At 37.7% G+C, this 21,460-nt stretch overlaps 1 protein-coding gene across 9 annotated transcripts in view; it reads left to right on the top strand.

Moving 5' to 3' along the window:
- Positions 1-21,460, top strand: part of PTPRF (protein tyrosine phosphatase receptor type F) — a 624,376-nt gene that overhangs the window by 250,538 nt on the left and 352,378 nt on the right. For all 9 annotated transcript variants that reach the window (XM_087719818.1, XM_087719825.1, XM_087719822.1 and 6 more), the window contains exon 3: positions 1,732-1,869. In XM_087719818.1, coding sequence (XP_087575944.1) covers positions 1,788-1,869 — 82 coding nt within the window. In that variant the 5' untranslated portion in view covers positions 1,732-1,787. The remainder of the gene's footprint in view (positions 1-1,731; positions 1,870-21,460) is intronic.

The following is a 21,460-nucleotide window of genomic DNA, read 5'->3' as shown; positions in this document are numbered from 1 at the left end:
TTAAAACTATATAAAAACTATAAATGCAAAGCATAAAAATTCATATTAATAAAGTAGCCACCCGCCATTTCCTGCTGCAGTCTGTTGGGCAGCGAGACTCAGCTAGAGATGAGGCGCTGGAGAATCAGACTGAGATAGATGGGGGAGGGGAGAGAGAGACAACATTTTTACAGAACTATAGATATGTTGAGGCCTTTGAGATGGGAAGCAAGCAGAGGCCAGGATGACAAGAGGGGGCTAGGAGGGGTGAGGTGGGGCTAGGCAGGGCTGAGGGTCATATGACTGGGTGTGAGTGAGTGACGTCGAGTTGTTCATGGCCATCCAGATTTTGTGGCTCCTGGTGTTTTCTTTTCTGTGGGAAACAAGTCCAAATGGCTCTTTGGGTGTTTAAGGTTGCCAACCCCTGATTTAGCCCAATATTGTTGATGCTGAATGCCAAGGGATCCTTTCTACCTTTGTGAATGCAGTTTTAATTTTTAAAATCTATTAACAAAATGGAAGCTTTTAGCCAACAGTGGAGGAAAAATATATAGTTGGTCTAATGTTCAGAACTTACCATGTGTTAAAAAAAACTTTGCTTGGTTAAGGTAGGATCCTTTAGAAATTATATTAAATTAAATTTACCACAAGGAAGAAAGTGCCAGAATATTTGTGAGGCGTATATGATAGTCTTCAATCTTAGCTCCACTGACTAATTTGTGGAGAGTAAATTTTAATCTGCTATTAAAGCTGTAGTTGATAGATCTAAATTAAATTGAATAAAACACATACTTCTAGAGCTTACATATAAAGCAATAAATGGTGTTTGAGAGAGCAGAACTAGGAAATGACATTTAGGTAACATGCAGTTCATTAGTTGTTTTTTAGTAGATGTTATAGCCATCTTGATGCTGAAAGAAAATCACAAATCTGTTTGACTGAAGATCAAAATTGAATTTATTTTCGGAGAGTATCATAAAATGTGGAAGTATATTTCAGATGTACTGAATAGTTACTGCTGAAGATTCACTTGTCATCTGTGCAAAATTTTGTTATTATTATCTGAAGATAAATATTGCTAGTAGATAGTTAATTGGCCATACCTGCAAAAACCATATTTTACAAAGATATCTATGATCTAGTGATCTGTGATTAAACCCTATTTCATCTTTAAAATAATTAATGGGAGAAATAAAATGACTTTCCAGAGCTCAGTCTCATGGGTAAGACATTGTACTCTTCTATTTCATTGATTTTCAATCCTTTCAAAACTATTTGTCATGTATTAGAAAACTGGATATCCATATACCTTTCACTATGGACAAATGATAGTGGGGAGCAATATATTTAAACAGCATATCATTTGCTTGGTTCAGTATAATTCTTGTCATTTCTTTACATATCATTGTTCCTATTGATTTAAAAATTGCAGTTGTTCATCCTCCAGAACTATCTGTAAATACTATATCTCCATTCACTTTGTAGCATGGATACCATTCCTGCTACCTACATGAGAAAACATATCATCTGAAAATATCTGTAACGATTACAAAAACCAGTGGTTGTGAACTGTAGTTCTTACCAAGAAATAAAGAACTATAAAAGATCTATATAAAGCCTAGTAAATAGACAATATTTACAGTTAACATAAGTTCTGTGGAATAAGGCATCTTTCTCATTGAAATGGGAAATGCTTTTTCAAAAATTGGAACTTTTTGGGGTATGATTAATTTGTTTTTTCTTTGATTACAGGAATACATTTGCATGTGTGACACTGGATGTATTGACCACTTTCTCTACTTTGGAATATGAAGCCTAACTTCAGCATCTCAACATTTGTTGTGGTAGCAGCAATTTTGTGCTGCTTGATGTCATCAACAGAGGCAGATAGTAAGTAATTTCCTGATGGAAATATGTTATGGTTAGGATGGTTGTAAGATTGTTTCATAAAAAGTTAGCTTTCAAATGACAGAATGTAAAGGTAAATCATCAATTTTTAGTTTGTATGATGCTAGCAAACAAATCATAAATTTACCATAAGTATATTGAATTCATTAATTGTCTTTCATTACTAAATTTCACTCAGTATGCATAAATACCAGGACAATTCTTGATTATAAATTTTGTCCAATATCATGTTTTCATTTCTTTAATATTAATGTTGTTTCTTTTCTTGTAATGTTATAAATTTTTCACATGCAAAGGATTCTATATTTTTTATATAGTTTTTGTGCTCCCACTTAGGATTCATTGACTTTGAGAAAGAAAAGAAAGGAAAATATATTTTTTCATAGTTAACTACAATATAGAAATCTTTACACATTTTAGTAACCCTTTTCCTTTTAAATGATAATTATATATTGTATTATCTGTTTAGGAAATTGGTTATAAGCACATTTGGATCACCAATCATGAAAGTAATTGGGTTTATATTATTAAGTACATGTGTTCTTAAAGCCTTTTACTTTCAGCACTGAGTGGCGTATGAATACATATACATACTAACTGTATATTTACATATATGCATCTACACATACAATTTTTATATATGGTTAAATTACCATTTAATGTTTGACTAACTATGGAGAATCTGCATGTGCCTCCTAAGAATAGGGAAGACTTTGAGATTATTGACAGGATCTGAGAGAGGAGATTGCACTAATTTATAGATGTTTATAATGGCAGAATTTCTTGTGATAACTCAGTCTCAGAAGGTGTTATGGAATTTTAGCCTAGATGTCAGGGTTCCAAGTAACACCCCCAACCAAAGAAGACTCCGAGGCTTGAAGTTCCTCAAAGTTCCATTTTATTAGATTGGCCATGTCAATCACTAAGAATTTATTCATTGTAGTGGTTTAATTGCTCCACTAATATGAATCAGATAATAATATTTTATGATGTTCATCTGCAACAAATATAATGACATGCATCTGATTAGGAAAAATAAAAAGATACAGGATTGGAGAGTTCTGCTTAGTGATAATGCACGTGACATGGATTGAGGAGGACTGACTGATGACTAGATGAACATGGACAGGCAATGCCTTGGAGCAGCTGAATAGACTAATGCAGTCTTTACTTGTATAACAAAATAACTGCATTTTGATCATGAAAAATAATACTCTGTGCTAGATAGTTTGTACTTGGAATACAATCTTCAGTTCTGGGCATTGCAGTTTAAACAGACATAAAGGAACTGTAGAAGACTCAGATAAACATTACCAAGCTAAAAAGGATTTGGAAACCAAATCTTATGAAGAACAGTTAATGGAACTGCATACATTTGGCTTGCCAAGCTATCGGGTACAAGAGGAAGCAGAGTTCTTCTTTGCTGAAACTAAGATCAGGATAAGGACCAATGGGATGTAATGAAAAGAATTGATATGCAGGCTTAATATAAAGAGGTATATTCTCATGATGAGAATTGTTTAGTAGTGGAATGAATCTCTTATCTATTGATCAATCGAACCATTGATCTATCTCAAGATGGAGAACATGTCCAATACCTCTTCCTCCTCCTATTTTCCCAACAACAACCTTGTGAGATCAGTTGGGATAATAGAGAGTGACTTACCCAAAGTCACTTTTATAGCTAAGGCAGGTCTACAATTTATAGTCTCCTGCTTTCGAGTCTGCATTTACTGCATTTGGTGAAAAAAATATGTCAAAAGTTGGATTCAAGGATTGATGCAAATTTTAAAATTCCATTGTAGATAGATGCTTGCTCCTACTGCTGAGTAAATTTATAAAAAATCGAGATTAAATGTTCATTGCTGTATCCAGGGAGATTACAACAGAGAAATCATTATTCACAGAGGGGTTAAGCAGGATTGCATCCTTCACCCTTATGATATAATTTGTACATTAACTCTGTAGTGATTAAGTTAAAGAACCTTGCAAACCATCCTCTAAAGCTAACCAATAACCCATTGTGATATTTTGTGTGTGAATGATGCAGCATTGCTACTTGCCAATTGGTTTAAAATGAGCTCCGTGCACTTTATCTGACTATTGTCAAGATGAAACATTAGATAAATTATTCTGAAATTAAGATCCTGGGGTTTGCTAAATGTCCTAAACTGCCTACTTAGCTGAATGGATATAAGATTGAGCAAATTAAAATCTTTAAATATTTGGAAATAGTAATTTTGGAGTCTTTTAGGATTATACTGTTCAAAATGCCCCCAAATTGGCTACTGCCCTGTGATCATTCTGTGGGGCCACTATTTAGAGCACCTGCTATTTTTCAGCAGACTTTCATAAGTGTTTTATTTGGGCCCATCTGGGACGCTATAACTCTGCTGCCTATTTGAGGGAGTACAAGCTAAATTTTTAAGGACTGTTTTTAGTGCAAAATGTCCCTAGTGTAGTCCTTCATTGTGAGGCAAGCATGATTAGCATGGATTTTATATTTACATTTACCTGTGTATATTTTTAGAATGGTTAATCTAAAAATGTGGGTCTGGTACCTTTATTCTTGTGGATAATTTTGAATCAGCTTGGAGACCATCAGTTCCACAATTTATACAGTTATGGTCTATTGTAAGATGAATTATAGGTATTGCATTACAAAATTTGGTAGATTTATATTTTTAAAATAGGTGTTGGCTATAGAAACAATTCAACTTTTTCTCTTCCCAGAGATATTTTCTTCAGAGTCTATATCTTTATTTTAGACCAGTAAATTATCTAAATCAGATAACTAATCCCAAATCTAATGGTAATAGTTAGCACATTTTAATTCACTCCCAAAAGCATTACTTGATGAAACGGTTAAGAATGTCCCCTAGTCTTTCAGATTTTGTCCTTGTGATGAAGGGGTTTTAGAAAATATGACACACACAATTCATTGTGAATTGTATAAAGATACACAGTTATATTTTATAATCCCTTTGTTAATTCCAGGTTGTACATACTTATTTTATATATACTTATTGTTAGCTGACAGCATGATTCATTTTATTTGAATGTGGCCGGATTTTGTTTTATTGCCTGCATAATTTGTTTCTATTAATTCCCTTAATATATAGTCATGGTTATTTATATAACTCTTATTATTTATGTTTTATCAAATTTTATTTTATAATATTTTGTGTTTTTAAAATTTGTGTTTTATCCTTTATGCTTTTCTAAATAGAAGATTGATAATGAACACTGAATGACTGACTGCTTCTTTTTCCAGAAATGTTTCCATGTAGGAAAACACTAGTATCTATTAAGTGGTTTTGACATGTACAGAGGTCATAGAAATGCACAAATCTTTTTGAGTGCTAGAACCCAGAATATCTTGCATACTTGCTTCTAATTTCTACAAATTAATGAATGGCTTTGTCGCACGTGATGGATGGATTTATACTTGAGCAGTGACTCTAAATTTACAGTTTTTTTCTTAGACCTTCTTCCTGGGACTCATGATAACAAAGTGATACTGTTCAGAGCAAATTGGCCAAATAGATCAGCTACAACTGATAGCAGTCCTGAATATTGGCAATTTCATTTTTCCCTGAAGTCAGTGCAACAGGTAGAAATCAAAGTGGTTGAATGTAAAATGCTGATCCTGTATGGGCATGTAAACACCATGTATGTAGTTGTCCCTATTGATTTTGTGGAGAGACTTGAATACTGATGAATAGCATTAAAATGGTTACTGAAAAAAGTGGAGTCAGGAGAAAGACTTATTGATGACTTCTTTCATTTATATTTTTAAACTGCGTTCAGGTAATTTCCTTGTAGCCGAGAAGGTATCATTATGAACATAACCTGTCTCCTCAGTTTATACACAGCCGTTTCCCCTACTGCTCTGAAGTCACAGAAAAGTACCATAGGAATGTCAGGCCCAATTAAGATCTGCTAAATGTTTTGTATGCCTCTGTTCTAAGGCGATGGTACAGATTAGAGGTATAATTGACCTGGGCTTTGTAAGATAATTATATGTAGAAATGGAGCATAATTAATAATGCAGAGGGATATGTATGGAGCATTTATGCTGCATGTATTTGAAAGCCCAGAGCCTTTGGTTTCTCACTTCAAAATCTGTTTATTGTGGCAATTTTTCTGCAGCTGCTGATGCTCCAGCTTCTGGATAAGTTGTCAGCTGAGCCTAGAGTGGAGCTTTTTAGATGAATGAAATGCCATTTAGGAGTTTATACTAAAAATGAGAAAAATAAAGGTTTTCCTCCAGTTAGATTATACAGTATTTAAATGCAGGGAGTGTCCAAATTCCCCTGGTGTAAAAAACATTTAAGTCCAACATTTCTGTGAAGATAGCATAGACTTGCTGGTGCTAACAAAAATAGGAGTGATGTCTGGCCCTTTTTAAGGCACATGTGTTAATTTAACTAATTTTCCATTTATTTATTTGCTGAATTTCTTCTCATTGGTTTTGTAAAGATAACCGTAATGGTATATTATAGCTCCTATTTTTAGAAGTGAATCAGAATGATTGTTGTACATTTTCTCTGTCTGCTTCTTCTTGTTTCTCTTTTATGTGACCTCTGTTTCCTCTTCTATCAGCTTTTGACTGTGCAATGGAAAACAGCTTTCAGATTTCATTTAATGTTAATTTCAGTTGTCAAAGAAAAAAAATGCTTTTACCAGGTTCCTGGAATCTATTTCTTACTAAAATCCCAAACACTGCAAAAAATAAAATTCTGAAAATGGGGTACTGAAAATTAGGTCTTCCCAGGGAGGCTGTTGCATAATATTAGTCCCTTTAATAGGCTTTGTGTTTGAGCAAGGTTTTCATTAGCCAAGGCTAGGTCTGAATGACCTGCTGCAGCTCTGTTTCCATGGCAGGTGAGTTTCAGTTTATCTCAAACACAATTCCCAAGCCTTTGGAAAGAGTTTTGAGAGAGGGAGGAGCTGGCAGGGATCAGAAATCACCTTGTCTGATGGAACAAAAGCAGTAAATGGAGGTGTTAACCAATAGAGGATATGGTCAATTACCTACACTTGACATATTGACATTTGAGAGGAACTATGATTCTTCAGTGAAAGACCAGTGATATGTTTTCAGTAAGGGGACCTGTCCTGTCGTCTGACACTGATGAATCTGGGGTTTATATGGTTATCCCTTTCATGGGTCTTTCAATCTGATAACTAATAGCTTCTCCAACATACGGATATGTGCCTTTAATTAATTCCAGCAAATGGAAACCTGTAATAAATAGCATCATTTCAAAAGATTAGAGCAGCAGCTTTTCTAATCAGGAGGCATTACCATTTCTCTTACAGCTATTGCAGTGTACATGACCTCTTCTTATTGAAAATATTAACTATCAGTACATGTGTATACATACAATGCCAGATGGGCATTTCTTCCTTGAAAAGTGTAAGGTCTTCAATTCACATTGCTGTGATTTTGTACTCCCAGCTGCCGATAAATAAGCTGGTTTGTTTTTTCTTAATACTTTGTCATTTCTGGATTCCCTTTTCCTCTGAGCTTCACATCTGGGGTCTTCTTGATAGCCATGTGAAATGTTTTGAGAGTCTCAAGGTTTCTGCCATCCAATTTTGCTGGAGGCAAGCCAGAGTTTTAACTGGCAGAATAAAGTGACCCTTGTAACTTGTCACTTCTAGGATGTTGCAAGCAGCTGTGTTCAGAATCTGCATCTGGAAGAAAAACATAACACATTTTTAACTGCAGCTCTAGCTTTCTATACTGAAACAAATTACTCATTGTATTTCTTTCACTCATTGGTTTTTCCAGTACTTCACTAACAGTGATAGTTTATTTGAAAAGGCTCAGAAATGACCAACACAGGGTAGCTTTTTTTTTAAGAACTCCTTTATCCCATTCTACTTCCTTATACTTTATCTTCCTAAACTGTGTTCAGGCATGCTAACAGTTTTATTAAGATGGATGAGGTTTGCTTATTAACATTTCTGAATTGCAAGTGATCAAGTGTAGCTAGCAGCAATATATTTAAGTAGTTAAAGCTTTTTTAAGATAAAAAACTGAGGCAACCATGCAGAAGAATACAAACTTGCAAAAAGAGGATGGCTGAAGTCTTTGTGGCTTGATTAGGTAATAAAGATGTATGTCTGCAGACTACTTTATTTAGTATCCACCCTTATATTTCTGTATAAGATTTGCATATTATAACTACTTATTAAAATCACTTTTCAGCCTTTTCTCTCTTGGACTAGTTGCTGTAGCATGGAAACATGTTGATGAATGTGTGTGATCAGACTCCTACATTCTCTTCCACTTTTGGAAACTTGGAAGTTCCAACAGAACAGAATAAATATATGTAACTCAGAGCTGAATTGTGGAATCCTAGTTGCTTCTTGAGTTTGATTATTTGCTTGCAGATGTTTCATTACCTGACCAGATAACATCAGTGTACACCTGGATGTATACAAAGCAAGTTCATTGCATCTTTTCTCTTGGTATGGAAGGCTGAATCCTGCCATCAGAAATAGTCAGCCATTCAGTTATTGCTGTCTGTTCCTCTTGATCACATTTTTGTGAAGAAAGCATGCTAAAATCATTGACATTTATGGACCATGATAGGGTCCATACCACTGCTGAGTCATCCCATAGTGTATCAGACCTGAATTGTTATAGAAAGTCCCTAAACTGTAAATATTTTTCTCCCCTGAGAGTGTTCACTTTCTGCCATTATCCCTTTTCCTGTTTTCTCTTTCCCCTGAACTTTTTCATCTACTATGATCTCTAACCATTATATACTGTTCAAAATCTTCATCTCTCAAAGTGCTGGGGCTCATTCATAAGCTGGATGTATTTTCTTATTTGTCTTTAAGTTTTGAGATGCTTGCTGAATTAATAGGAAATCCTCTCTTCTTGTCCTCTTTACCTAATTTTCTTTCATCTTATTATTCATCTAAACATCTCCCAGTTCTAATTAAAATGATCAAGCATGGCCAAGGATAAATTTGAACACTAACAAGTGGACTTTATTTTTTTGCTTCCCCCTTTTTATTTTAGGTTAAACTCGTAAATTCATTGGACTATTATACTTTGTATGTTCTATTTCCTTATTTATTGTTTTGATTATACTAGGATATCTAATGTATATATGGTTTCTTTTAAATCCATTCTAATTTTAATGGTTTTAAAATAAGATGTTCATTTCCTCCCTTTTAATTCTTAATAAATAACCTGTTAATGCTTTTATCTGACTTCCTGATTCATTGGATATCACGAAGTCCATTTTCCAAGAGCACACAGTGATTTAAAGTTAAAAGTACCTTGTGTTGTTAAAGTTGAATACATAGAATTCATATATGCAAATCAAGCAGTACACGGTTCAACACTCTATGTACAATTCCATTAAATGCTACTAAAGTTGATATATCCTTGTGTCAGGTGCTGCTTCATTTAATAATTTATGTATTCTATACATGTGAAACTCAAAAAAATTAGAATATCGTGCAAAAGTTCATTTATTTCAGAAATGCAAGTTAAAAGGTGAAACTAATATATGAGATAAGACTCATTACTTTTGCCAAAAGCACTAAAACCTGGTTCAATGACCCTGGAATTACTGTGCTTGATTGGCCTCTCCATTCTTCCTCCATACTCTGGGTCCTTGGTTTCCAAATCAGATGCAAAAGTTGCTCTCATCAGAAAAGAGGACTTTGGACCACTGAGCAACAGGATTTTGGATCACTGTGCTTCATTAAGACCAGGGTCAACGCAGCTGTCTACCTGGAGATTTTGGAGCACTTCATGCTTCCTTCCGCAGACGTGCTTTATGGGGATGCTGACTTCATTTTCCAGCTGCCCACACTGCCAAAGGCACCAAAACCTGGTTCAATGACTGTGAGATTACTGTGCTTGATTGGCAAGCAAACTCGCCTGACCTGAACTCCATAGAGAATCTATGGGGCATTGCCAAGAGAAAGATGAGAGACATGAGACCGAACAATGCAGAAGAGTTGAAGGCCACTATTGAAGCATCCTGGTCTTCCATAACACCTCAACAGTGCCACAGGCTGATAGCTTCCATGCCACGCCACTTTGAGGCAGTAATTGCTGCAAAAGAGGCCCAAACCAAGTACTGAGTACATATGCATACTTATACTTTTCAGAAGTCTGATATTGTTCTATGTGCAATCCTTGTTTTATTGATTGCATGTAATATTCTAATTTTCTGAGATGGTGGATTTGGGGTTTTCATGAGCTGTACGCCATAATCATCACAATTATGACAAATCACGGCTTGAACTATCTTTCTTTGCATGTAAAGTCTTATCTCATATATTAGTTTCACCCTTTAAGTTGCATTACTGAAATAAATGAACTTTTGCATGATATTCTAATTTTTCGAGTTTCACCTGTATAAGAGATGTAATTTCTTCCACACAAAGGATGTTTTTAGACTTTAACATTTCTGCTCTGTGGTTATTGCTGAAGTTTAAGTAAAGGTTTTCCCTTTTCATTTATATTCAAACACAATTACATTTCTGTCCTTTCAAAAGAAAGTCTCTGCAGTTTATTGATGAGTTAATCCCAGATTAAATCAAGATTTGTTTCAACAATAGCTTGCTGAAGAAGCCAGAAAATACATCAGAGCACATTTGTACAATATATAAGGCATATTGTTTAAATTAATATTGTAGTTAGCTTTAAGATGTCACTTGGGTTTGGTTAGATAGCTACAGAGTGGTACTGTTGAATACAAAAAGAAAACCTTGTTACTGCATTTAGGAAACCCATAGCAAATTATAATTTACTATCCTAAAACATTAGGGTCAACCAACTCACCATGGCCAACTCACCACAACCAACTCGCCATGGGCAATTCGCCACAGCCAACACACCATGGTCAACTTGTGCAACCACCTTGCTGTGGGACAACTCACCATGGCATACTTACCACAAGACAACTTGCTGCAGGACAAGAGTTACACTAATGTTGAAAAGTAATGGAATAGAATTCTAGACCAACCGTATCAGTCTTGAAAATTGCTGAGTAGCTAGGAATGAATGGGAACTTCTGGCCACAAGAATATCTCCTTTGCTGCCTCCTCCTTGGCCGCTGGGTCTTGAAGAGGAGTGTGTACTCCCATTTTGATTTGGCATTTCAGTTACAGATACTTAGCACGTCCACTAGTGGGTAGTATGCATACCATCAAGCATTTGCTGCTGAATTTCAGGTTTGCATTTTTTTAAAAAAATCAAGAAAAGGTTTTTTTTTAAGCTTTATGTAAGTATGATTATGCCATAAGATATTGGTTCTTGTTCATCAAATATAGCCACAGAGGGATAAAAAGTAATAATTAGTACAGGTAGTCCTTGAGTTACGAATATAATGGAGTCTGCCAATTACATTTGTAATACAAGGATTTGTAGGAGTGAATCATGTAACTTGAACGTGATCACTCCCTGCTTTTGTCCATTCATTCACTAATTGAATGTGCAAGTCGTTAAATGCACGAGATATCTCAGGGTGGGGAAGGCCATGGAAGGGGGGGGTAATGTTTTTCCTGACCTACTGAGATATCTCATGCTTACTACCACCATCCTACTGACCAGGTCACTTACCTTACGTAGATCAACGGTGCTGTCACCTTTCCAGCCTCCTTTCCAGCCTCCTTTCCAGCCTCTCTGCCGCATTTGTGCCTTAAGCAAAGGCTTACTAAAGCCTATAGGGAAGACATACCGCGTCCCTATAGGCTCCAGTCATTTTTGCAAAAAGCCTTTGCTGATGAGAACGGAGCCCGGGAGGGGTGTGCTGAAGCAGCACAGTAGACCAGGAAACCAAAGGCTTGCTAGATCTTTGCATGGAGAGTAGCCACAGACCTAGTGCTTGAGGGAGGGGGAATAGGCAGGGCAAATGTTGCAAAGCCTCTGCAGTCATTCGTGTGAACAACTGCAGTGGTGCTGCAACTTTCATAATTTCTGACTGTGTCGTATAAATACTTGGGGTTATGTCCTAACTTCTAACAGTCACTAAATGAACTGTCGTAACTCAGGAATTTCCTGTATCCATACATTCTTTTTATCCATTCATGTTAATATCTTACTGAGATCCGATTAAAACACTGCAAACTTTACAAGAATGTCTACTAGAGATGCTCTTTAATGCTGCCAAAGCATTAACAGACCTTGCACATGACAATTCATCAATCTTGACTGATAGTTTATTTTTTCTGTTGCTACTTTCCTATAGTATTTTGTGATATATGTCATTCGGTGAGCAAAACTTGAGGCCTTAAAATTTAAATATAAAGAACATTCAACATGTAAGTTAATTGAATATAAAAATGAATAAATAAAATTTAACATGTAGCTGTGCATTCTTTTAATCTTATTGTTATCCCCTGTAAACAGGGGGCTTTTAGTCACAACTATTAGCCTGTCTTCAGAGTATGCATAGCTCAAAGGGGGGATTAATATAATGGAATCTAGTAGCAATGCCATTACAATGCATGCAAATGAAATATTGCAATGTAAGAATTCTTGCTCTGCTGCTTTATTATCCAGAGGGAAGGATCATCATGTCATTTTATTTAGTATCACCTAGGATTTATATTTTGGGTGATTCATTCATTATGTTAGCTGGAGCCACATGACTGATTGAGTTATTGATTGCATTTCTGACAAATAATTATTCTTGCATTGCTTAGGGTAGTTTTTGTTCTTGTTTACATTGTGAAATTTCTGTTTTCATGGATAAGCTTGTATTAGGAATTTGCATGTGTTAATCACTGATGTGCTTGAGCATCGCATGTAATTACATAATTAAGCTTCCTATCCTAAAATCCTTCATATTGTAATTAACATTTGTATATTTATTCGTGGTTAATCATTTTAAACAGGAATCTCAAGGAAAAAGAAAAGCAAACTTGTCTAAACTTCAAGCTTCAAAAAGGGTTGGTGTTGAGGTGGGAATTGAAAATGTCTTCTGTAGTTCTTGGTTGTACTTTTAGACACTTGTTTTCTATTGAGGTTCTTATTTATTTATCAATACCATGATAGTCTCAGACCAAAATGTAAGTATTTAGAAGATTTGAGAAAGTCACTGGGGGAAATTCACATGTTACTGAAGTAAGTCTTGCCTACCTATACACCCTCTCCCAGCCCCTCTGCACCTGCACTGACCACACACACACCCTCCCCAATCCTCACACCTCTTGCACACCTCCAACATCTTCATCAACCCATGTACTGCCTCTCATGCACTCCCTTGCACATTCTCACCAACCCATATGGTGCATCTTGCCAATCCACACAATGCCTCTTGTGCATCCTTTGTATCCTCACAGACCTTCCTGGACCCATGTGGTGCCTCTCAAACACCCAACCCATGCTGTACCTCTCATATATCCTTGTGCATGCTCCCCACCCTGTGTAGTATCTCTTGAAAACATCCTTTCCTCCCTGTCCACTTACCAGAAGCCACTTACCTGCCTGCACGCCTAGGACTTCCAACTTTGTACTAACTTCCTTGATGACTTTGGTTGTAGGAAGCTGGCAGAAATTGGCCCAACAACAATATTTAGTTAAGGACAACAACAGGGATTGCAGGGATTGCTTTCAATAAGCACTGCTATCATGCTTTATGTGATAACGTTGCTTAATGATGAAAATTCCATTCCCAATTGCTGTCATAAATTAAGGACTATCTGTTGTTGCTGGTTCTTTGGAAATGTATGTGATAAATTATTGCTAATATGCTGGCTAATACCACTGAATATGTAATATAATTTCACAAACTGATCCTTCAAAGTCTTTAATATCATACTTGCTTTTTAAAAATCAATTGTCTATAGTTAATATTCTATCTTTATTTTTCCTAAAATTGAAAAGAAATAATGTTGTTTTTGTTTTGTCTTCAGATTTTGTATCACAGTATGGGTTTTCCATACAACATTATGCATACATTCATAGGTATATGAATGCATCAGTGGTGGATTCCTACTGGCGTTCCTACCAGTTCGCTTCACGTGCACTTCGATAGTAGTCTTTAGACTTTAGACTTCAGCTGTTATTTCCATCTCTTTCCGCTGAATGTTTTGCATAAAACTATGGGGTTTGCTGAGAAGGAAGAATGTAGAAATACATGGTCTTAAAAAATAGTTTCCTTCGTTGTCTAAGCTCAGAATTTGAAAATACTTTCAACTGTCAAGGAATATTTATTAGGTGTTTCAAAGAAAGAAGGGTACCTTAAGAAGTGTCATTTAGTCTGAGGATCAAACATATACTGCACATATTTGAAATCATTCAACTTAGAAAATGGAGTGCTGTCTGATTGTTGTTTTTTTAAACCAGAATATTGATATTTTTTTAATCAGGAAGCATAGTTCAGAAAAGATGCAAAGCAGGTAGTGACAGACCTTTATAAAGCTGACAATTTTCAGTTGTTATATCTGGATAGCTCTCTCTCCCATACTTATAAAAATCATACCTAAAATTTGGAAGTCAACCGATTCCTTGGAAGCAGAAACCAGAATTCACCTGAATATTTCCAGGAATGTTCTCCATTGCCAAAAGACAGGATACACTGGTCCATCTTTGTTGTTCGGCATCACATAATTTCTATTTATCATAGTTTGGCAAACTGGCACCTTCTAGAGAGGTACATAGCCTACTTTCTATCACTGAGATGTATAAGAATGAGATCTCATAATGTACTTCATAGCCTGCTGTATAGAAAAAACTCTTGGTACCAAACCTAAGTACCATGGTATAAATTAGATAATTTGTTGTAATAGTAGAAATAACAACAATAACTTACTAAACATACAGGAACCAGTTCATCAAATGTACAGAAAGCAACATATTGTAAGTATAACAAAGAAAACATGAATGTCAAAATAATATAATAAGAATACAAACAATGTGCTGGCAAGGAAAAGCATTGCATGGTTAATTTAATAGAAGATCAAGGAAAATTGAATAAAGATAACACTCATCAATGGCTTACACCTGGGACATTTAAATATAAACCTTGAAGACTTGATTTTTGCTGTTCAAGCACAAATTATTCAAACTAATGCAATCAAGGCCAGAATTGAAAAAATATCAAATAATTCAAAATACATATTGTACTATATCTATCTATCCATCCATCCATCCATATCTTTAAGAAACACTAGATCATATAAATCTCTAGATCATCAGAGTGCCCCTTCAGTCCCTTCATCTAAGTCATTTATGAAGATGTTAAAAGAGCACTTGGCCAGTAATATTGAAAAGCAGTTGGTTAACTCTTAGCAACCATATAGATTGATTGTCTTCATGGTTATCTGCAGCCAGCCTGGTTCTTTAGGTCTTCCTGTGGTGTACCCATCACCACTAATGGAATCAATTTACCCTACTGCTTGGTTGGTCTTCCTTTTCCTTCACCTTTGCCAGCATTATAGAGTTCTCCATAGAGCTGATCATTTGTGTCTTGACTGAATTGTTTGATGATGCATCTATTTATTTAATTGACTTTTCTAGATACGATTTCTAGATATTCTCAGGTACTTCAACATTACCAAAATTCCAAAGAGTCAATATTGTTTTATCTTTCTTCTTCAAAGTCCATTTGCCTCTGATATCTGTATTAAAGTCAGCCTTGCTCTAAGAGGGTTAATATGCCATTAGTTTAAAGGATGTGAGTTAAATACCCTTGTTGTAAAGTGTAAGGAGGGACATAATCCAGCAGTTCAAATATATTATTAACTAAGTGTGGACTTCCTTTATTTCAAATAAATTACATTGTTTGAAGGACTACAGTGAACAGATCAAGTAATAATTATTGGGATTGCAAGTGAAGGGCTGGATTAAAGGCAGTTTTTTCTGCAATCATGGTTATCTTGAAAGTGTGAGGTTAATGTCTTTCTTCCAAATAATATTATGCTCCTAATATTGAGAAAAGGCTTTAATTTTGTCTTTCCCCTCATGATTGTATGATAATCAAGATAATTGTTTCCATGTTGCTAATAGCTGTGGTGAAAAAGCAATCTTTTTAAACATTAAAGAGATTAAATTGGGTCTTCTTCCCAGCCATTCTGAGTGGGAGGGGCAAAAAGTTTTAAATTTCATCTTGACACAGTCCAATTCAGAAAATAGTTGTTATCCACCTCATCTAAAAAAAAATCCCCCCAACAATAGTTCTCCTCTTGGTGATATAACCCCCTTCATTCCTGAAATAGTGTTGACTGCTTTTTTTCCTCATTATCAATCTTTTTTAACACAATTTTATTAAATTTACTGAAATTAGTATTATTAATTTAAAAATTAAGTCATTTAAGAAATAATAAATAATTAAATAAATAAATATGATTTCAACCATTCTACTTGTGTGTTGATATTTTGGTTAATTTACTTGTTTTGGATTTCTAATCAAATTTATTTATATAGGTTTCTTTTTTCTTTACAGCATTAAAGAGATACTGACCTAGAATAGAAGCAAAGATAGTTAGGTATAGTTATAGTTTTATTGATTTGTATGCCGCCCACTCCCGAAGGACTCCGGGCGGCTTACAATAAAACAAGGGAGGGGGGATAATACACAAACAACATATTAAAATATACAACAGTCACAATTTCCAGGGGGCTGGATATTTCGAGAGCCCCCCGGCCTGCTGGAGCAGCCAGGACTTAACAGCTTTGCGGAAGGCCGGGAGGGTAGTAAGGGTCCGGATCTCCACGGGGAGATCGTTCCAGAGGGCTGGCGCTGCAACAGAGAAGGCTCTCCCCTGGGAAGTCGCCAGCCGACATTGGCTGGCAGATGGAATCCAGAGGAGACCTAACCTGTGTGATCGAATTGGTCTAGATTCACAAACATTTGTTTTCTAATTGTTATCTGAGTTGGTACAGGTTTGAGAAAGGTGAAAGTATAATTATTGTCAACAACTATACCACATAAGGTACAATTGGACTCATATATTTGTGACTTTGTAAGACAATCTATAAGTAGATGCATCCTATCTCAGAAAGTTAAAGAAATATATCTTCTAAGAAGGAAATGAATTCCAAGAAAAGTTAATGTTACACAGTCATTCTGGGCACTACTAACTATAGTAGTATGAAGAACATATGCAAACTATATTTATACATATCTCGTGACTATTCATTTTTTCTTTAGAGAAAAAATAAGTGCGCCCAACTCACCTCACAAGAATGCTGCAAGGAAAATAGGAGAAGAAGGTGTGTTGGATATGTTTGCTGCCTTGAGTTATTTGATAAAATAATAAAGGCAGATTTTTTTAAAAAAAAGTAAATAAAATTATCAGAATTTTCCTGTGCTGCCCTAGTTTGAAATAATTTCTACAGATTTAAAACAAGATGCATTTAATTATGGTCTTAAATATAGAACATCTTTCTGCTGTAATATGTTCAACAATATTTTTGTCTGGGAAGATAACGGTTTTGTTGAGTTTGTAAAAATTATCTATTGATTTTTTTTTAATTTCAGAGTTCTTTTCTGCAACAATTCTGTTATGTGTTCAGTGAATGTCTTGCAGAATTGGCTTGCTAAACTACCTCTAGAACAGTGGTTCTCAACCTGTGGATCAGGACCCCTTTGGGGGTCAAACGTCCCTTTCACAGGGGTCGCCTAAGACCATCGGAAAACACATATTTTCAAAAAAAATACGGAAAACATAAAATAATTTTATGGTTGGGGTCACCACATCATGAGGAGCTGTATTAAAGGGTCGCGGCATTAGGAACGTTGAGACCCACTGCTCTAGAGAGACTGGAGAAGTGTGTGTGTGTGTGAGAGAGAGAGAGAGGGAGAGAGAGAGAGAGAGAGAGAGAGAGAATGAGAATGAGAATGAGAATGGAATCTATGATCTATCAATCTATGACTATTTGTTTAACTACTGCTTGGAGTGACTTACGATTGTTGCAGCTTCCCCATGGTCACATAATCAAAATTTGAGTGCTTGTGGTTGCAGTATCCCAGAGTAACATTATTGCAACCTTTCCAGGGGACTCCCAACAAGCAAAGTCAACAGGAGAAGAATCCAGATTTGCTGAACCATGTGATTTGCTTAATGACAGCAGTGATTGGCTTATGGGTCTGAGCAAAAAAGATTGTAAAATCAGGTGTTTTTTTTTTTTTTTATAGTTTTATTAGTATTTGTAGGCCGCCCTTTTCCCTGAGGGGACTCAGGGCGGCTCACACAAAACCGGGAAGGGGGAATACAGACATTAAGATAAAAACATATAATAAAATAGTAGGCAACATACATTCATCATTCGGGAGGGGTAGCTATCCTTATCCCCAGGCCTGACGGGCGAGCCAGTTCTTCAAGGCTATGCGGAAGGCTTGGACGGTGGAGAGGGTACGAATCTCCACGGGGAGCTCGTTCCAAAGGGTCGGGGCTACTGCTGAGAAGGCCCTCCTCCTTGTAGTTGCCAGCCGACACTGGCTGGCCGATGGGATGCGGAGGAGGCCTAATCTATGGGATCTTATTGGTCGCAGGGATGTAATTGGCAGAAGGCGGTCTCTCAAGTATCCAGATCCACTGCCATGTAGGGCTTTATGGGTGACTAATAGCACCTTGAAGCGCATCTGGAGATCGACAGGTAGCCAGCGCAGCTCGCGGAGGATAGGTGTTATGCGGGTGAATCGAGGTGCACCCGCAATCACTCGCGCGGCTGCGTTCTGCACTAGCTGAAGTCGCCGGATGCTCCTCAAGGGCAGCCCCATGTAGAGCACATTGCAGTATTCCAGCCTAGAGGTCACAAGGGCCCGAGTGACTGTTGTGAGAGCCTCCCGATTCAGGTAGGGTCGCAACTGGCGCACCAGGCGAACCTGGGCGAATGCCCCCCTGGTCACAGCCGTTAAGTGGTGGTCAAATGACAGCTGTGGATCCAGGAGGACTCCCAAGTTGCGAACCCTCTCTGAGGGGTATAAAATTTGACCCCCCAGCCTGAGTGGTGGAATATTAGTCAAATCTTTGGGAGGAAAACACAACAGCCACTCGGTCTTTTCCGGGTTGAGCACAAGCTTGTTAACCCTCATCCAGTCCATAACGGCCTCAAGGCCCCGGCTCATCACGTCTACCGCTTCATTGAGTTGGCACGGGGCGGACAGATACAATTGAGTATCGTCCGCATATTGATGGTATCTAATCCCGTGCCTGCGGATGATCTCTCCCAGCGGTTTCATGTAGATGTTGAATAGTAGGGGGGATAAGACCGAGCCCTGAGGCACCCCAAAATTTAGGGGCCTAGGGGACGATCTCTGCCCCCCCACTAACACCGACTGCGACCTGTCCGAGAGGTAGGAGGAGAACCACCGTAGCACGGTGCCTCCCACCTCCCGCAGTCGTCGCAGAAGGATACCATGGTCGATGGTATCGAAAGCCGCTGAGAGGTCAAGGAGGACCAGGATGGAGGAATGTCCTTCATCTCTGGCTCTCCAGAGATCATCAATCAATGCGACCAAAGCGGTTTCTGTGCTGTAACCGGGTCTGAAGCCTGACTGGAAGGGGTCTAGATAGTTTGCTTCCTCCAAGGACCGTTGGAGCTGGAAGGCCACCACCTTCTCAACAACCTTCCCCAAGAAGGGAAGGTTGGAGACTGGATGATAGCTATTAAGAACAGCTGGATCCAAGGATGGTTTCTTCAGGAGGGGTCTTACCACCGCCGCTTTCAGTGCGGCGGGGAAGTTCCCCTCCCGAAGGGAGGCGGTTACAACCGCCTGGATCCAGCCTCGTGTCACCTCACTGCAGTTAGTAACCAGCCATGAGGGACACGGATCCAGAACACAGGTGGAGGTACTTACAGCTCTCATGGCCTTGTCCACATCCCCGGGGGTAACATCCTGAAACTCAACCCAGAGCTGTTCTACTTGGTCCCCCTGTGCCTCGGCTGGAACTGCGGGTGTGGAGTCCAAGTCCGACCGAAACCGAGCAATTTTGTCCGCTAAGAATTGGGCATATTCTTCAGCTCTGCCCTGCAAGGGTTCCCCCGCCTCCCTTTTGTTCAATAGGGAGCGGGTTATCCTAAACAGGGCGGCTGGACGGGACTCAGCGGATGCAACCAGGGTGGCTATGTGAGATCTTTTTGCTGCCCTAAGTGCCCTGGTGTATTCCCTGGTGCAGGTGGTTACCATTGCTCGGTTCGATTCAGACTTATCGGACCTCCAACGGTGCTCTAGGCATCTCCTCCGGCGCTTCATCTCCCGGAGCTCCTCGGTGAACCAAGGGGGTCTCCGGGATCCGCCGCCTCGGAGGAGCCGCAGTGGCGCAATCCGGTCGAGGGCCTCCGACGCTGCCGAGTGCCACGCAGCAGCCAGAGTCTCCACCGGACTGTGGGCGAAAGTGTCAGGAATAACCCCAAGCTCTGTCTGGAACCTTGACGGTTCCATAAGACGCCTGGGGCGGAACCACCTGGTTGGTTCCTCCTCCCTACAGTGGGGGTTTGGCCTCCGGAAGTCGAGCCTCAGTAGGCAGTGGTCTGACCACGACAGGGGTATGATGTCGCTCCCCCTCAGACCAAGATCACAAATCCACTGCTCCGAGAGAAATACAAGGTCAAGCATGTGTCCCGCTGAATGGGTTGGGCCTCGAATTACTTGGGTTCATTAGGTGTGGTTAGGTGTGGTTCATTTAATGACCCATCACTTAACAACAGAGGCTGTGGTCTCATTTGTGATTGCAAGTCAAAGACCGCCTTTATGGTTCTGAGGAATGGGAGTTCCCCATGTTAAGTTTAATTATGGATTGCTATAGGGAGTACAATCAAGTATGGATGTGTTCAGTTTTTCTTTTTCCAATTTAAGCATTCTAATTTAAAAATAACTAAGTACATTTTGTTTCTTTATTTCAGGTATGAATGTATTTAAGGCTGGCCCTTATTTTATGCTTTCATTTTACAAGGTAGAACTTGCTTCTATTCTATTGCTGACTGCTCAATTTTGTGGTGTTTTTTTTTTTTTTGAATAACACACCAAAAAATCAGTTTTGTCAAATATTGCAACAGGAAAGCATAATAATGTAATTGTTGCTGCCAGAATAGTGTTGATCTGTATCACTTTGAAATACTTTACTTTCCAGAAGTACTTATTTCTTACAACCAGATTGAGCAGAAATAAGTGATGCCAGTTGAAGATACTGTACATTAAATATATAATAGGTGTAGTTAGCAATCAAGTTTTACTTGATATTTTTCTGTGGAATGTGGAAGAATATATCTTTACAAAAGTAGGAATGAAATATCACAGTCCTGCTATGAATGACAGAATATGATAATACTGCAGCATAAAACAGCTCAGCAGACTTAACAGCACAGCAGTTAAAGAGTTAGGATTTTAAAATATGCCATCAGAGTTAAGAATTTTTTTTCATGGATTATTTCTGTATGAGAAAATTTTCTAGAGAAATGTAATGAAAAACTGTTCTGCATTTTGACCTTTTGTAAATATTCCAAGTTTTGCATCTTCTAGTGATTTGGTGAGATTCTCAAATTAAGACATGCAGAATCTTAATGGTCAAACTGACATTTTGCTAAACTTTGCTGGTTGAGTACCTGAATTTGATTAGTTTTCTAATGGGAGCTTTGCTG

The sequence above is a fragment of the Thamnophis sirtalis genome, unplaced genomic scaffold (genome assembly GCF_051295495.1).
Source record: "Thamnophis sirtalis isolate CommonGarterSnake01/CBP01778 unplaced genomic scaffold, rThaSir2_p1.2 scaffold_7, whole genome shotgun sequence".
Lineage (NCBI taxonomy): Eukaryota > Metazoa > Chordata > Lepidosauria > Squamata > Natricidae > Thamnophis > Thamnophis sirtalis.
Note: the sequence above shows the minus strand (reverse complement) of the source record. Positions and strands in the feature narration are given on the sequence as shown.